Genomic DNA, 16,687 nt, shown 5'->3' on the forward strand with positions numbered 1-16,687 from the left:
ACTAAAGCTGCTGCTGTTTCATGCATTTAGTTCAGCACCAAAGTCTCCGCATAAATACGTTACACCTGGCAGAGTGTTTAAAAGCTGCATTGTCGGATATGCAGGGGAATGTTTTCAGCAAAGCTAATGAAGTTAATAGCTTGAGCTGAAGCACTTTTATGAGCTGCACCTGGTCCATAAATGAGTCCTAATGAGGAGCAACTCAGTTGACTTTTAAAATGCCTCCCTCTAGTGGAAGACAGACAGGCCTCTACAGCGTCTCAGTCTTTCCTGCTCTCCCTCGCCCACAAACACAGCATGAGGACAATTTCTTTTTCAATACTCCCACACCTCTGAATGTAGGAGTGAATAAAAAAACACTCAAATTGTGTGCAGTAATTAACACATTTATGGCACAGAACATAAACTGTAAATTCCAGACACAGCTCTTTAATCTCACATGGCTTCATTCTTTGTGTTTGTTTTATCATTTGGCAGCACATTATTACACATTATTCATCCTGACATCAGCTGCTGAGGGAATCAAAATATGATTCATTTTTATCTCTGTGTCAGTCAGTAAAGGAAATGAATAATGAACCAAATGTGTATTCTAATATCAAAAATACAGATAAAACAAGACTCATATTGATTTTTAGTTAATTTTCTGCTATAATAATGAAGTCAACGTGGAGAACTGCTGTTCATGGAAACATGAAGCCAAAGCATCCACTTTAAATTACAGACGCCAGAATGTAAAATACATGAAGATGCAGATGCGCTTCACAATTTCCAATAATAGTATAATACTAGTAAAAAAATACCAGTAGCTTCTTAAATAATACTTTATCTTTCACAGTCAGAAAAATTCAGAGAAGACAAGAAGCAGGATGAGTTTAATGCTTTTACTGTACGAGCTGCTGAAAGGGACAAAATCTTCACGTGTGCCTGTTGTGTCATTGAGAAATAAAATGTGGGAATTTTTTGTTCACAATACCTGAACCTCACACGGATCAAAGCGGAAAAAGATGCCTGTCACTCATGTGTTGTGCATCTGTCTCAGGCTAATTAGAGGAAAAGAGGAAACTGTATGACGACAGTGAGAAAACCGTTTTAACGCAAGTAGAAAAGGTGAAATATATTAGAATGGAAGTTCAGCAAGAAAAAGAAAATATTTGAAAAATGTATATTTTCTTTTAACTTGAACTTTAACTGTAAATACATGCTGCTGTTACTGATGATGCTGCTGCTGCTTATAAGTGATTTAAGTTAAATAAGAAAATCTGGACATTCAAATACGATTGAAATCTCAATGTTTCAGACACATGCTGTGAAATAAAACTGCATCTATATATAGAAACATTTAATATATATTTCGTATTTGTAGTTTGTATTTTTGTTTTCTGTTTTGCTATTTTTATTATTATTATTGCTTACCTTTAAAATGTGTTATTACCAGCCAGAAGAAACATAATTTTCATTTATTTTTCAGCTCAACTGATGTCATAGGACACATCTTGACTGAGGACACTGTTACAAAATAAAATGAACTGCCTTCTGTATTATCAGTATGATTTATGTTTCCATATTAAATTGAGTAGGATATAAATTTCAGTTTTTTTTTTCATTAATGTCATTTGATGCAACTTTCCTGAAAGATCCTGACAGATGATTGAGGATAAACAAGTGAACCTGAGAGCGCTTTGTTCATCATTCAAAGTGTTACTTATTCTGATGAATAAATAATTAGTTCTTCAGTGAATTACAGTAAATAATGCATTCGTGATGGTTTGTTCGTCTTCATTAATGCTTAGGAATTTTACATGAGCTTTACAAGGGGAAAGTTAACCAATAAAAAAAATTCAAAGATTCAAGTCATTACCACTGATATATATGTGATAATCTGCTCTGCGCTGTATCGTTATGAATCAGACAATAATCAACTATTCATGAGTTCCACACATTCATAATTATTGTATGTCTCCGTGTCTTTACGATGCTTTCTTTTCATGTTTTTATTATTAGTAACTGAGGGACCAAATACGTGAAGTCATACATGAGGGTCATCTGAGGACAGACTCCACGGTGATGCTGCTCTTGTAAACACTTGTGACCCTTTATGGTTACTTGGAACGTTCTGCCATGACAACCAACTTAACATCAACATGGGTGACAAGGAAAAGAAAGAAAAAAAATCAGATGCAATGTTGGATTCATGTTCTTCAAAGACAAAATTCAAATGGAGAGGTTTACGTGAAGAATTACAACGACGACCCTTCAGTAGAACATCTTAATCATGTCGTTTGTTTCCCACTGTGTAATGTACTGCTGTTTCATGTCTATTGCTAATTGTTTTTGTTTTAAGACAAGAGGCTACTAGTGTTTAAAATAGATGAAGCAACATATAAAACAAAGACATAGTTTAGAGACTAGCAGGCCACCATTAGTAAACCTGTACATATGTAACACTAATATAGTACAGCATTTATTTTTGTCCATAAAAAGGTGCAGTTTCACATACTTTTAAATGTAATCTATAATGTGTTTTTTAATATATTTGTGAATATGTTATAAAAAAAAAATTGTGATACTGAAACATTATAAGATGCATTCTGGGTAAAATGCTGCCATGCACTGCAAAGAAAGACTGACAGGGTGATTGATCTTGGACTTAACGTTGTCTCACAGTAATAGATTTCCTGCGAAATATTGTAAAGGTAGACTTCACACAAACATGAATGTAATTCAAGTCTGTATATTTATGTGTGTGTAGTGTTTTTTTCTCTAAAGGAGGAGAACTGTGCTGAGCACCCTGTAAGCCATGGAGAAGGTGACCAGCATGCCCACTATCCAGGACAGACCCCTGCTGGGCTGAGGCAGAGCACCCACGTAGGCGATGGTGTGGAAGATGCGCGAGCCGGCAAAGATCCGGAAGTGAAGCAGAGCGGTTGAAAGCTCAGGTTCAGTCAGAGCGTAGAGCAGGCCGACCACCACGAAGGGAATAATGTTCTCCAGGTCGTTCTGGTGACACCTGGACCGCAACGACAGCACATATGAAGCATAAGCGTAAGTATGCTTCACAATGATTGGCTCATTCATAGCTGTGTTGTCTAATGTCATCCAATCATATCTGTGCAACATCATGACTGTTCTGTTTTCTTTCACTGCTCCATCCACCGGCTTGCATGTGTTATTATTCTGTGAATTTGGATAATTTTTAGTTTCCTGAAGAGCTAAAAATATTAAGGACTTCTTCACCTTCCTCTCATGACCCCTAAGATTAATCTTGCGACTTCTTGGGAGGTCCCACCCCCCATGTTTGGAAACCACTGTACTATGGTAAGAGATTCATAAGTGTCCGTGGTCATGAATAATTTACATTACATTACATTTACTCATTTGGCAGACGCTTTCATCCAAAGTGAATACTTGTGTTATTATTTGTCTTGTCCTGGGTTTGAATGGGACTTTGTGTTTTTAATTAACTTAATCTTTTGTGGATTCATTTAAAAAATTGGAGACTGAAATTATAACTTGAAGTAGAAACTAAGGAGAAAGAATTCATCATACAGAAACAGCACCAGCACACGGACAGCTTGTTTGTTCGTTCGCGAGTAGCTCTTGTTAAATGTCACTGTTCTCGGGACATCAGGTGTCGTTCGTACCTGCGGACTCGCTCCACATCAGGATCTGTTCGCACCAGTTTCTTGTCCTCTGCTGACGAAACAAGCTTGGTGTCTTCCAGGTTCGCAAACACCTGAAGAGACGTTAAAGAGCGGGTCAGATCACAGGCTCCCTCACACTGTCTTGTCTTTGTGAATGAAACTACACTGTATACTGTTATATGGCAGTTAGGTGAAAAAAAAGCACCTTTCTTGTGAGGCGGAAGTAAGAGGTCAAAGGTGACATGAGCATCATCTTCAGGACGACAATAGTGGCATAAGTAGCAAACGATTGGAGGACCTGGCGTTCCATCATACTCTTGAGCGGTGATATCATCCCTGTGAGAAATCACTGCGGAGCAACAGGAATATATATTTAATGCTTCTACGCTTTAGACGTCAGAACATCTTCATGTCAAACATTACAGCCTGTCAATTACAGCGTACTGTACAAAGCTTATAGCAAAGAAAGCTGACCTGCGATCTGCCGAGCAACATTAACCCACAGCACGTCGTACATGTTCATATTTTCTATGTGTTTAATGCGTCATCACTTTCCTTCGTCTTTCTTTGTTTCCCTCCGGTCTGACACACTAGCTAAAAATGGTCACTGAGGAGGAAGTGGGTCGACACGGGCTCATAGCGAGGCAAGACTGGAAGACCACCTGGGCAAAATGGCCCCACAAGCCCCCCACAGATCAGTTTGTTTGACTTGGTTTTTGGTATTTCAAAATATGCAATACTAAAGCACAATTTGAATTAAAGTGTGTCCTGCACCCTGCATATCCTGTTTCATTACAAAGAGGAACAATGACCAGCACAACATAGTAGATAAAGCTAAAAATGAACCGTAGTTCCCTCAGTGCAACAGAGCACCAGACATTTCAGTTGTCATTGTCCAACATGAAAGTTGAATAATGTCACAAAAGATATCAATAAATAAATAAATTCCTAACTATAAATACAATAACATACATATATTTCTCTTAGCAAAGGCTAGAACATTATGAGGCGTGCAGGTAAGAGTTTATGTAGTGCAGGATGCAGTGTGTGGATCTTACCTTGTTTTTGCAGAGTCACCGTGATCAGCAAAGACAAGTCCAAAGATCAGTTGGCGATAAATGCCTGTAATTCATCCTGAGCTTGTGTAATCTGTGGGAGGAGCCCTGAACTGGAATAACACAGTGCACTTTTACTCTTATTGCCAAGAGATAGATTGACTGATACTTGCACATTCAAACTAAGTTAAATTCATATCTGAACATTGTATAGGACGTGCTGTTATGTTTGAAGTAACATGAGGTATTTAACTCATTTTACATGGATGACCTTCTTTTACAGACACACTTGCACTTTAGAAAATTTTAAAGTCATTCACAGTGGCTGAGTTTTATCACCTGTTCCATCACCTTGAGAAGTAATTACATGGACGCAAAGTTAACAGAAAGGTTTATTCAAAATACATTTTCCATCAATAGCTCCAGCAAGTCAAAGGGAATGCAAAGAATACACACAAAGAGTGTTTAACAATCAAGCTCACGGAAAGCTGTAGTGAATAAAAACATTCAGATTTCATGTAGGAATGTAAGTTTGTGTAGAAGAGGTCAAGGACTACAGGTGTTTTTTCTCTAAAGGAGGAGAACTGTGCTGAGCACCCTGTAAGCCATGGAGAAGGTGACCAGCATGCCCACTATCCAGGACAGACCCCTGCTGGGCTGAGGCAGAGCACCCACGTAGGCGATGGTGTGGCAGATGCGCGAGCCGGCAAAGATCCGGAAGTGAAGCAGAGCGGTTGAAAGCTCAGGTTCAGTCAGAGCGTAGAGCAGGCCGACCACCACGAAGGGAATAATGTTCTCCAGGTCGTTCTGGTGACACCTGGTAACCACACAAAATACAATGTGACTAACCAGTGTATCTATTAACCTACTCTATTAACATCCGTGGAATTTACAATCTTTTTTTATGACGATTTATTACATCCATCCATCCATCCAGCCTTTAATGATGCGACAATGCTATGATAATGGTTTGGTTAAAGGAGCTATTTGTAAGTTTTGCTGTTGCTACATAGCTAGTGTTAGTATTAACAGCTGTTTACTTACCAGTCTAGAGGAAGTATTGCAAGTTGAGGATCAAGCTTGATTCCTTTACTCACCAAGTGCTGTCTCCAGAGGTGGAAAGTAACCCTCTTGTTTAGCTTTTATGTCTATCACTTCTTTTCATATACTGAAGTTATCATGCTAACCAGATAGCCTAGCCCATCTTGTCACTTTCCGATACCGAGTCACTGTAGGGTCAAGGCTGCACAGAGGACGTATTATAACCTCTTGTCTTGCAAATGCAACAAGTGCTAAAGCTCCCGGCGAGACTGGTAAGTAAAAAGCTGATAATGCTAACATTAGCTATATAGCAATAGCAAAACTTACACATACCTCCTTTAAGTATAGGCATAAAACCAACTTGGTAAGGTTTAGGGAAAGATCATGGTTTGAGTTAAGGTCAGAGGACATTTGTCATCGTGGTTACAATGATAAACACGTGGTTAATGTTATGGAAAGGTTATAGTGAAAAGATATAGTGTTTGATCGGTTTGTTGTGACAAAAAAAAACAGCTCAAACTGCAAAATGGCGAATTTTAGCAAAGTCTAAAAATTTAATTCAAGTGTTGCGACACTTTAAAACCTATATCAGTGAGGAAGAATGTATCTCTCTAATAGTTTGAGTGATGTCCCGCGCGACTTTCTAGTGAAATAGTGAACAGTGTGACTGTAGCATTGGCATTTCAGGACCAAGTCATCTCACCTTCGAACACGCTCTACATCTGGATGGGTCCTCAGAAGCTTCTTCTTCTCCTCTGCCGACTTTCCGCTCACATCTTCCTCATTAGAGAAAGCCTAAATGAGAGGGATAACACATGCACTGACTCAAAGTCTGTAGCGTTTACCTCTGCACACCAGAAGTAAGGTTGAAAGGTTCTAATGGAGATATGAGGAGATGTTCAGTGAATATAATAACGAAGTTTAATTTGTGATTCCTTTTTACAAATGTCTTTTGTTAATTCTCTTTTACAACCTGGGTTGTGCCTCAGTTTGACTGTGTACATGACTTTTCATTTTGCAGCACTGCAGAGTGCCAGACACAGTGGATCTCGAGTTTTTTTATTTTTTAGTTCTTGCATCATCTTCCATCCTGTTTACCAGGATGAAAAGCAACACAACTCTTATAGGCTTTGAAGTTGTTAGGAGGCTAATCTGGGCTAAACACACCCAGAGACCTTACATACCCTGTGCATAAAATCATAGAAACTAATGCAAAAAGAAAGAGACATATCTTGTTTTAACAGATGGTGAAGGCACTACTACTGTAACCTACCCCTCTGCTGAAGCGGAAGTATCCAGTCATGGGCGCCATCAGCATCATCTTCAGAATGACGATGGTAGCGTATGTGGTGAAAGCCATAAAGGCCTCATTTTCCATCAGCGTTGCCATCTCTGCTGCTTTACAGCTGGACACAAAAAGGAAAAGGCGCAAGTTAGTTTCAAATTCACACAATCTAAATCCATTTCTAGTTTTGAAATGAAATCTGTAGCATATACAGATGTTTATAACCTCAATAAACAACCAGTCCTCCAACCTGAACAAACATAAAGGTCGTTTTCTACCCTCTGATATGACAAATAAGGGTGTCTCCTCAAAAAGCGCCCCCACAGCGGCAGGCGTACCGGACCTTGGTTGTCATTAATACAATAACAAACATGCGGCGCACCTACAGTCATGTCTTGGTTAGGTTTTTAAAAAATCCTGATATGGGATAAAATAAGTACTTCTCCGACATTACACTCATGGTTACAATATAAACAGCTAGTTTTACATGGAAATCAAACACCACGCTCCTGCCATAATTACTACTACAACCACTAGATTGTAACTATGAGTCATAATAACTTGCTGCACAAACGACCTATGGGCTCGCTTTTTTACAGGACAGTCTCTGCTTTTAAATAAAAACACATATTGTGTATTTTAACTCATATTTATTGATGATTTATGTTAATAGGTATTGTTGACGATACTTATATTTGTATAGTTTGTACAGTAGTTTGGTCAAGGTTGTTTGTAAATGTGCTAGAGAAATAAACTTTGACTTGACTTGACATAGTACATGAAAAGTGAAAATAAAGCTGATGAAAACTCCTTCAGAAGTGCAGAATAAAAAGTCTTTTTATAAACAATAAACCTCTCATACACACTGTAATTACTCAGTTTACTTGTGCCATAAACCTGTAAATTCCTGTCTGTAAGATAACATAATAAACCAAACAGACACAGCGCTGCTGACTGATCAGACTAGTTTTAGTTTATAAGTGTATTTAAAAGTCTTTTCTAAATACAACACTCCCAGAAAGCCAACATGTATAAATGCTCTATTTTCATTAATATACAATATTACAGTATTTACAGTTTAAGAGCTCAACTTACGTCCTGTGGTGACTCTGCAGGAATGGAGCAGGAAAGAATCTGTTGCATAAAAACAATTTGACTTGTGACCCAGAGTCAGGGGGGCGGGGCCAGTACAGTGACAGCACAATGCATAACTCCCTGTATATGTGTGTGTGTGTGTGTGTGTGTGTGTGTGGGAGTGTCACTGTGTGTCTCAGCATGTGAGGACCATGTGTTTTCATACTAATAAACAATAAATCCAAAAGCTCAACATGTTTCAGAACACATCAGGTTTAAAGTTGTGATCTTGAACATTTGATTTGTTGTTTCTGCAGCTGGAGTCAGATTACAACTGAAGTCTGAAGTCACTGATACGGGTTTCCCCTGGTGGAGCGGGTGGGTGGGGGAGGGGCATGCTTTACATGCATATTTCGTTGTTTACTTTCATGTTTTCAATAAAGTTTTATGTGTGTGCTTGTTGTTTGCAGCAAATTTAAAAAAAATAATAAAAAATAAATACTCTGACCTTGTCTGTGTCTTCTGAGCAGAGACGAGCCCCCACCACTGCCAAGGAAGCGGGTTCTCCACTTCTGCAGCACCAGCCAGAGGGGTCACTGTGACCTATTTGTCGTTGCTTCCACCCCCCTCAGTAGACTACCCCCTTAGTAGGGCCCCCGCATGCTGAGGCTATCTGGCAGGAGTGTGCTGCGTTCACAAGGTATTTCTCTTAGAAAATGACAAATTAGAATAACTACTGTTAGTGTTTCACAGGAAAAGCAAATGATTATTTCAAATGTTATGACGTTTATTTGAGAGTATTTATTATTTCTGTACTTTTGCTTAAAGATGGTAGATGTTAAATAGATAGATAGATAAAGGTAAAGGCAGTACAACATCTTTAGGAGAGAGTTGATTTGGGATTTGTGTAAGGGTTACAGTTTGAAAATGTTTTGTTAGTACTTGTGCTTTCATGTTGATCACCTGTTCTTCCTCACTGAAGTCCCATACCCAGGGGAAAAATCTACATCTTTAAAAAGGTCTCAGCCCTGTGAGATTTTGGCATTGTCCGCAGAGTGGAGCTGCCAGTGAGTTTGAGCAGGTAGCGGCAGCATGTTGTCATCAGACCCGTCCAGCCAGTCTTACCAGAACAGTTCTGTTTAGTCATTTTGGTAACGGTGCCATGTTTTTCCTGGAAATATAGGAGGATATTCATGTCCGGATGTATTGCTTAAACTAAAAACTTCAGACCAGACACAATCTGTCATGGTTTGCTATGGCAGACACTTTTTGTTAGTTTTGTTTTGGAGTTTTTGCGCTTACTGTTTTATTTTGTAATCGGTTTCCTTGTGTGTCTCAGTGTTTTTGCTTCCTGTCTTGGTCCTGTGTCTGGGTGGTGATTGTCTGACTCGCCCTAATGTGTTTCACCTGTGTTCAATCACCCTTGCCTCCCTCGTCTATATAGTCTTTGTGCTTCCCTTTGTCTGTGTCGGTTCGTCTGTTGTTCTCTGGGTTTGTCCTCGATCTGTTCATGTCTGTTTAAATCCTAATCGGTTCATGTTGCCTGTTCCTGTTTCTTGTTTTAAGTTCCTGTGTTTCCCTGTACTTCACCTGTGTTTCCCAGTGTTGTGTGTTAGCTTCTTTGTAAAGTTAATAAACCTTTTTGCACCCCATCCCCCTGTGTTGGCTGCATTTGGGTCCTACTTACCACAGTACCCTGACACAATCTGTGCAAAGCTGCATTATGAATCATACAACCTCTTTTTGCGCCTTATTTTGGTTTTAATTTTCTTTTAGCCTGAAATCAGTTGGGTGGAATCTTTTTAGAAAGCAGTTTGTTGAAGTTTGAGTGAAATATTCACGACACTTTTGTCAACTACTCTTGTGATGACTAAAACACAGTGGGCCAGTGGCTCAATGTGAGAAAAATAAAACATCAGAGAGAGAGAGATGTGGCTGTGTTGTGGCAGGCTGCTCTGTCCACTCTGGTTCTATGTGTCCGTCAGCCTCCTCTCTATCTCACTACGTTCTGTTCGGTCCCAACGCTCCATCCACGCAATTACAGTTAATGTGTTTGTATCTTTATCGTGGTTTAAACACTGAGGCAGCAGTGGACTGTTGTTGACTTGTTTTAAATAAATGATAAAGTTAAAAAAAACAAACATAAAGGTCTGGCTCAGAAAAAAGAAGTTAAAATCCCATTTGCTTCATATAGTCGTGCATCTAGCAGCAGTAACTGACAGGAGGAGCAGAGCGGGTCCAGGACCACAGCTTCCAGCACCAGTCAAGTTTTTTACAACATAAGCGGTAGGCACAAGACAACAGGAAGATTGTTGGTGTTTGTTTGGCAGGATGATGTTGTTTTGTGCTCGGGTTTCATGAGAAATTCAAATATGTAAATCTAAGTTGTCAGAGTCTGTGTGATCAGCTCAGATCTACAGAGTTTTACTACAGAAACATCCTGTGAAGGAAAGATAAAATCCAGTTTGAATTCTGCAGGAACAATGCCCGTCTGTGTTTGTATTTTCCTCAGCAGTGTCAGTTGAAGAGATATAAAGATTTTTGGCAGTAACATTTAATTTGTCTGCAATAACCAGCTTACTAGTTGAAATTGATTCATTTTTTTTTTTTTTTTGCTGCCAATGATCAATACGTTACGATCACATATCATGACATGGAAGCTAAGCGCCTCTAATGGATCTTACATATCTGCAGCCCGGCATCCTCCTTTGTGCAGCAGTTTCTCCAAGTAAAAATAATGTCTTGTGATTTCCCACAAGGAGTAGTAATGGCAAAAAGCTGCATTGATTTCTCACCAGCCCTGCCAGTAATTGGGATGCTGGCTGCGATATGCTGCCATTGATTTCTTATGGTAGCCAGGTTTTGCTGCTGGTGTAGGACAACAATGACTAAATAACAGCCTGGCCAATGATCTTAATGCCAGAAGCCAAGCACAGCTATTGATTTCATTACAGAATGCCTCCTAGGGTCGAGGCACATACATTTTTTTATTGATCAACAGCGGTGTCCACATTACTTGAAGCACTGTCACATGCAGCCAATCAATGGCAGCAAAATGCTGAGTGCATGGAATTGCATAGGTACAGTGGGGCGCAATAAATTTGGCAGCATATAATCAGGGTTTGGAAGGTGACAGTGAAGGTGAAGGTGAGAGAATTGATAAGTGTGGGCTTTTTTTTTTTTTTTTTTTTTTTGCTGCAACCTGTGGGATAAACCGTAGATACTGTGTGATTAACTCGTGCAATAGGGTTTCATTTGACCCTATTCACATCTCTGTGGCCCAAGGGCAGCAAGAAAATAAGAAATCAGACCAGCACCCAGGCAGACGAAACGGCTCAGATAAGACTGTATTGATGATGGGTTGGGAGCAATTTGTTCAGCCTAAACCCCAAAATAGAGGAATCATATCAACTGGATGGACGAACAGCAAAATAATGGTTACTGCCATAACACCAGTAATTGGCAGATTTTTTTTTTTTTTTTTTCGCTGAACTGAATCATGATGATACAGTCACAACCAGGCAATTTTCATGCGCTCTAAAGGGGCTGACGGATGAAATCTTCTGAGCATGCACAGGAGGAGGGGTTAGTTTATGGTTTAGGAGCTCAAGGTGAACACACACATATCTAATCAACTATAAAATTATTATTAGATCATACATGACTCCTTCATAGATGCATTCATAGCCCTAAACACTGTGTCTGTCAGCTGTAATATCTACACATAGTTGTCTAACTGCCTGCCTGATTTTGAAGTAACGCAGCTCTGTTAACGGCCTACAGGGTTTTTATCACAGCAATGGAAACTGAAAAAGACTGCAAATGGCTTCTGTTAAGCCCCTTCCCACCCCCCATAGACGTAGATCAGGCTCGTGGGACATGGAAGTATGTGAGCGAAATGGCAATTATCTTAATGATTGGTTTAATTGTTTAATGAATAAAATGCTTAAAATGGTCTTGGTTACAAATGTGTTGAATGAGAGAGAGAGAGAGTTTATGGGTGTGTGTGTGTGTGTGTGTGTGTGTGTGTGTGTGTGTGTTTGTTTGCTGTTGTACATGAACTTTGTTTCTTTTTTTTTTTTTTACCTTCCCCCTCTTTTGTTATGGTGTTCAAAGAACACCCCTGGGTGATTCTGGCATTGTCACCAAACCCTGAACTCCATGTCACGATGCCAAGTGGCTGTAATACAGTGCATAAAATGATATAAACATCACACACATCCATAACAAGAGCCGACAGGGGCAGCGTGATGATTTCTTTTAACCATGACCATGACCATACCCTAACCTGAACCAAGCAGGAAACATCAGAAGACACTGACAAAAAACCTCTGTAACTGGTGACTAAAACTGGCAACAAAAAACATGAATAATTTGAATTCATGTATAAAATTGTCTTAAAGGTCCCATATAGTGTAAATGTAGATGTCCATGTGTTATTTGATTATAGATCAGGTCTAGATTCTATATTAATACTGTGAAAGTATCAAAGCATTCAGTCCACAGAGAAATGCACACAGCCTGTATTCAGAAACTGAGCCTTAAAACCAGCCGTCAGGACTTCTGGAACTTTGTGATGTCACAACAAAGCAGTCACTGCCCCCTCAGCCATGCCCCAAGCCCCGCCTACCTGGACCCAACCTTGTAGGATTTGGTTTCCCTGCGTGTTTTCCTGAAATCTGCTATATTTTTTATTGGATCACTCAGAAAACAGTCAGCCAATCAGAGGAGAGGCTTGAGTGGCTGACTGTTTTCTGAGTGATCCATGAAAAATATAGGATGTCAGATATCTGATATAGGAAACTACTGGTTGATCGAAGTGTGAGCGACAGTAGAGGGGTGACCCTTGAATATGGGACTCTTCTGTTGGGTCTAACATGCACACACTGTGTCGTGACATATACCATGTCATTTAGAAACTTAGTGTATTTGTAATGGCCTTCCCTGATGGGGGTATAGCCTGCCCTGGTGCTCCAGGTGCTGAGCCTGGCTGTCTACAGACCTTTCCCTTCCAAATGGCTCTTAATGAAGAAGCTCATTAAGAATCAGCGGTAGCTCTACACTCTTAATGAGGGCCACACAGCTGCTCATTAGGCTCAGGCCGTTAGGCTTTGTCTCTTTAACTACCACTGAAAGCAGCTCAGCACCTTCTTTACATCCACCTTTTTAGCAAGTTATACTATTGAGGTGGATGATCAAGCAAGTTAGTATATATAGCAGCATTTTAGATTCTTGTCACCGGCTGTTTGAAGAGAGAATAAAGGTCAAATGGTCCTTGAAGCCCATAGGAGCTCCAATGTTCTCTACGTCCAATAATACAAAAGTCTTGGATGGAACAAAAAACCCTGTTTCCTAAAAACTATGTTTATATACTACTCATTTTCATTTTAAATTCATTTTAAGAGTAACTCTATGGATTCCGTTTTTCATTAACTTTTTTTAAAGGACCAATTTGTAAGTTTTGCTATCACTACATAGCCAACGTTAGCATTCGCAGCTGTTTACTTACCAGTCTAGAAGAAACATTGTGAGTTCGTCATCAATCTTCATTTCTTTACTCACCAACAGCTGTATCCAGAGGTGGAAAGTAACACCAATGATAACTCTTGTTTCTATCACGTCTCAACTTTTCTTATTAGCATGCTAACCAGCTAGCCTGTCTTATTTCTTTCCAATAGCGACTTAGTGCAGCCTCTAATCTTTCCTGAAGACGTAGCTGTTCAGAGGACATATTATAACCTCTTGTCTTGTTAATGCAACACAACGACCACCCGCTTCCAGTAAGAAACCAAGTTGTCTGCAAATTCCCAAGATATTCATATGAATGAATGTGCAAATAATTCACTGAAATTGTATTTTATTTGTTTTCCTTCAATATCCACTGCCCTGATGATGAGGGATCGTTATACTGTTGTGTCAAATCCAGTTTGACTTCCTAATGAGAGTGTTTAAGATACATTTCATAAACTATTGGCTTGTTTCCAACCAAAACTGTCCTCCTTTAAAAATGAGCCCATAGGTTGTCTATGCTATGTTATGTTTTGTTGCTAGGCGACCTCTATTGGACGTAGTAATTATGACAGGAGCAAAGGGAAAAGTGCGGTGACGTAGTATAAAGAGAGACAAAGTCTACGTCAGGAGGAGGTTGTGGTGGATGAATATGACCCGGGAGAATGCTGAATGTTAAGGAAGAACTTATTTGAACCCAAATCACAATCTTTTCCAAAACCTAACCTGACCGTTATTACAGTAACATGGTGACGAAAGTAGGTGTGTCGCTGGGTACAGTCCACGTGTTTACCATTATTGTAACCATGGCAACAAAGATCGTCTAATGTTGAGGAAGTACTTATTTTACCCCAAATCACGATCTCTTCTTAAACCTAACCAAACCATGACCGTTATTATAGTAACCATGGTGATGAAAGTAGGTACGCCGCTCTGGGTACAGTCCACGTGTTTATCATTGTAACCATTACAACCAAGATCTGGAACGCCTGCAGGAGTGCTATTTCAGGAGATGCTCCCATGGGTCGTATGAGAGGGTTGAAGAACGACCTGTGTGGTGGATCAGGTTGGAGGAGTTGTTGTTCCAGCCTGTCTGATCATGGGCTGCTCATGTTTGCTGACGTACTTCATGCAACGTCACCACCTTTGAGATCTCAGCACATTACACTGGTGAGTACAATGTTATCATAATCAAAAGAACTAATAACAAAAGCTACAAAACTAAAGCCCAAGTAGTAATAAACCATTTCCCATTAAGCTTCACAACTGGCAGCAATATCAGGGACCTCTGATTAACCTCCCAGAATTCATTTCTCTTTATTAGGGCTGATAATCATCAGAGACAATCAGTGAGAGTCTAAGTACAGGTGAGCTGCCGACGGTGAAAGTGTGTGTAAAGAGACAGCACAGGACGTAGCAGCTGTAATTAGCTGTAACAATGACAACAATGATTTCCTTTCCCCTGGATGTTTTCCTGATGAGGACATAATAACAGCTCAGTCATCCCTGCCGCCGACAGTCTCAACACAAAGTCACTGGAGTTGTACCCTATGATTAAATGCCCGAGATAACTGAATTATTTCTCACCCATTTAACGTACATTGTGGGGAGGGCAAGCTGATAAGAGGCAGCTTCCTGTTCTCACCGCCGTTGCCTTTAAAGAAGGTTGATGGGCAGAAATGAATAGAGAATCTAAATCATTGCTGCTTTAGGTTCTAAGTGATTCTGGATGTGTCATCAAGCCGTCCTTATCTCTGGTTCACTTTGGGCTCTCAGTGAATAATAAGATCTTACTTAGCATTAATAGCTCTGCAGCATGCTGGGAGAAATGTGTCTGCTTTGTGAGTGAGCAGGACGGGCCCGTGGATGAATTCCCCGAGTGATCTTGTTTCAGAGCTGATTAGCACACTGTGACTGTGGTCAGCGTGTACTGCAGCAGGCTAATGCTAATGTGTGTGAGATTGAGTGATCCTTCCACCTGGAGACTTCCTATTTATAACAACATATACTGTACATATACAGCCTTCAAAATACCTCAGAGTTTTGTTATCAGTTGAGTTGGCCATGACGCCCCAATACCTTTATGTTAGGGGTGTTCACAGCCATCACTGCTTCTTTGGGGGTCAGCCCTATGTTCCCACATTTCTTATAACTTTTTTTTCACAGAGGTTTTTGAAAATTAGGGTTAGGGCTGTGGGAACATAGACACGCTCCCCTCCTTTGAGTCTGGTTTATTATATTTGTTATGTCGTAGATGTTTTGGAACTGGTTTTCTTCTGTTCCAAGAGTAAAGGTAAGCTCACATTAGCCTTCTGTTTAAACCGTAGACTGTCAATAAAGATGGATGTAGCCTCTGTGACGTCACCCACAGTTCGACAATGGGGTCGCCAACATTTCCAGACGTTTATGTTTTAGGCGCTCAAAAGCAAACGGAGTAGGAGTTGGAGCGGAATATTTTCTATAAAAGACTTTTACATAAACAGATACTTTGCTTTGTTTGAACAATTACAATCAATCAGAGTTCAGAGTTCTGCCCGGAACTCAGGGAGCTGTTGATGAGACAAAACGTCCCACCCTTCAAACCCCTTGCCTGGAGATAAATCATTGTTTTTGTCCCAGGATGTCAAAAAGGTAACCTCGTCCTTTTTGTGTATTTTTTCAAACAAATTTGAGATAAGAATAAAATCCTGTTCTGTTAACTCTAGGTGTTGGTTACTTAAGGTTCTAACTGGAGCCACAAATCACCAGGAAACAAGGGTTGCAATCAATTATTCAGTTTATTTCATTTCATTTTTTATTTTAAAAAAGTAGGAAAATAAATGTTCAAATATGAACAGGGATGACTAAAAGAATAAATTTTAAAAAAAAAATGTGAAAAAGACATAAATAAAACAATTTAAAAAAAATGCTTTAACTTATTGCTTTTGCTTTTTCTATTTGAAGGAGAGGGGTGTGCCTGCAGACCTCAGGCTGCAGTACTTACAGTCACGTCCACATCACGTCACATCATACAGCTGTGTGGCTCCTTGTGAACAGGAAGGAATGTGAATCTGCAGTTTCTAACACCAATCCAACTAATC

General features: G+C 39.7%; 2 protein-coding genes across 2 annotated transcripts; both read right to left on the minus strand.

Annotated features, from left to right (window-relative positions):
- Positions 1 to 870: 870 nt before the first annotated feature.
- On the minus strand, positions 871 to 4,792 carry LOC130163134 (microsomal glutathione S-transferase 1-like). Its single transcript, XM_056367016.1, has 4 exons — positions 4,703 to 4,792; positions 3,850 to 3,993; positions 3,645 to 3,736; positions 871 to 3,010 (listed from the first exon to the last, which is right to left on the minus strand). Exons 2-4 carry the CDS (start codon positions 3,976 to 3,978, stop codon positions 2,764 to 2,766), a joined length of 468 nt encoding a protein of 155 aa, XP_056222991.1. The 5' UTR covers positions 3,979 to 3,993; positions 4,703 to 4,792; the 3' UTR covers positions 871 to 2,763.
- Positions 4,793 to 5,073: 281 nt separating this feature from the next.
- On the minus strand, positions 5,074 to 8,171 carry LOC130163168 (microsomal glutathione S-transferase 1-like). Its single transcript, XM_056367080.1, has 4 exons — positions 8,121 to 8,171; positions 7,014 to 7,146; positions 6,444 to 6,535; positions 5,074 to 5,516 (listed from the first exon to the last, which is right to left on the minus strand). The coding sequence occupies exons 2-4, from the start codon at positions 7,128 to 7,130 to the stop codon at positions 5,270 to 5,272; spliced, it is 456 nt and encodes a 151-aa protein (XP_056223055.1). The 5' UTR covers positions 7,131 to 7,146; positions 8,121 to 8,171; the 3' UTR covers positions 5,074 to 5,269.
- Positions 8,172 to 16,687: the final 8,516 nt, after the last annotated feature.

Source organism: Seriola aureovittata, chromosome 22 (genome assembly GCF_021018895.1).
Source record: "Seriola aureovittata isolate HTS-2021-v1 ecotype China chromosome 22, ASM2101889v1, whole genome shotgun sequence".
NCBI lineage: Eukaryota > Metazoa > Chordata > Actinopteri > Carangiformes > Carangidae > Seriola > Seriola aureovittata.

Bases quoted from the DNA above. Each gene is read 5' to 3' on its own strand.
- LOC130163168 (XM_056367080.1), bottom strand. From the start codon at position 7,130: ATGGCAACGCTGATGGAAAATGAGGCCTTTATGGCTTTCACCACATAC. The intron at 6,536-7,013 runs GTAGGTTACAGT...CCTCTCATTTAG, and splicing joins ACTTCCGCTTCAGCAGAGGG to GCTTTCTCTAATGAGGAAGA. The intron at 5,517-6,443 runs GTGAGATGACTT...TGTGGTTACCAG, and splicing joins GATGTAGAGCGTGTTCGAAG to GTGTCACCAGAACGACCTGG.
- LOC130163134 (XM_056367016.1), bottom strand. From the start codon at position 3,978: ATGATATCACCGCTCAAGAGTATGATGGAACGCCAGGTCCTCCAATCG. The intron at 3,737-3,849 runs GTGCTTTTTTTT...ACGTCTCTTCAG, and splicing joins ACTTCCGCCTCACAAGAAAG to GTGTTTGCGAACCTGGAAGA. The intron at 3,011-3,644 runs GTACGAACGACA...GTTGCGGTCCAG, and splicing joins GATGTGGAGCGAGTCCGCAG to GTGTCACCAGAACGACCTGG.